Source organism: Triticum dicoccoides, chromosome 6B, assembly GCF_002162155.2.
Source record: "Triticum dicoccoides isolate Atlit2015 ecotype Zavitan chromosome 6B, WEW_v2.0, whole genome shotgun sequence".
NCBI lineage: Eukaryota > Viridiplantae > Streptophyta > Magnoliopsida > Poales > Poaceae > Triticum > Triticum dicoccoides.
This window is the reverse complement of record NC_041391.1, coordinates 681,125,044-681,126,145: the sequence shown is the minus strand read 5'-3', so window position 1 is coordinate 681,126,145 and position 1,102 is coordinate 681,125,044. Positions and strand designations below refer to the sequence as shown.

At 52.7% G+C, this 1,102-nt stretch overlaps 1 protein-coding gene across 1 annotated transcript in view; it reads right to left on the bottom strand.

Moving 5' to 3' along the window:
* Nucleotides 1–191, bottom strand: part of LOC119323795 — a 3,529-nt gene extending 3,338 nt beyond the window's left edge. Inside the window, exon 1 of the mRNA XM_037597505.1 lies at nucleotides 2–191. Within this exon, the coding sequence (XP_037453402.1) occupies nucleotides 2–115 (114 nt within the window). The 5' untranslated portion in view covers nucleotides 116–191. The remainder of the gene's footprint in view (nucleotide 1) is intronic.
* Between the last annotated feature and the right edge of the window lie 911 nt (nucleotides 192–1,102).

The window sequence follows — 1,102 nt, the reverse complement described above, 5'->3', positions numbered from 1 at the left end:
GGAAGGGGGGGCTGTTGTTGTTGGAGGAGGACGAGGAGGAGGAGAAGGAGGAGGAGGAGGGGCGGGGCACGTGGAGGAGGGGCTTCCTGCTCGGATTGATCAGCCGGAGCGCCATGGCGGCGGCGGCGGCGGCGGCGGGAGGTGGGGCTTCACTCCTTCCTCCGCCTCCTCTTCCTCGGTGGACGTGGAATAGGGTTTTGGGGGGAGGGGAATGGATCAGTGGAGTGGTCGAGCGATCGGCCATTTGCGGCCTGCAGTGGGCTGACATCGGCCCAATACGGCCGTAGTTTCTGTGTCTGCGGGCCTTTCAAACCCATCGCGTGTTGCTAAAAAAAAATACAAGCCCATCGTGTCGGGCGGCCCAGCAGCAAGCTCCGGCAACTTGTATGGTAAGGTTGGGGACAACCAGACAAGGTGAAGAAGGGCGTCAAATCAGCGACCATTGGTGGAGCGAGCGACACCAACATCGCATCACAACTTTCTCATCCGGTGTTTGATGCTGACCAACCCTAGCTACAACGTGTGGACAGTAAGATGAAGATTATTCTCCAAATTCCCCGAGCATGGCAAGAAAATCACGGGCGACGGCGTAGATGTGGAGTGTGATGAAGGTGCCATGGCCACCACAACATAGTCTCTATCGGATTTCGTGTTGATTACATTGGCGGAGTTCGAAACAACAAGAGTGCGTGCAAGCAAATGAGGATTGGAGATGATCGTGTCATAAAGGCTCGGGCAAGTGCTAAAGCGTCACTTTTCAAAGGTTGCAGATGGAGGAAACTGAGTTGGTGAACGACTACGTCATGCATCTCACTACTTTGGTTGGAAAGATCCGTGCGCTTGGCGTAAAACTTGAGGAAGTTGAGATTATGGAGAAAATTTCCAGTTCGGTGACTAATAAAGTGACCAACTCCTATAATCGCGCGCAAGGAATGTGTGACGGTATGAGGGCTCGAGTCATGGGAAGCGTAGCGGACACACAGAAAAAGGCAAAGAAAAAGACAAGCCACGAGGTCGTGGTAAGGCCGATCAATCTATGAAGCGAAGCACTAAACTTGGATATCGTCTCAAGGCTAACAAATGGAAGATCAAAACAAATTTA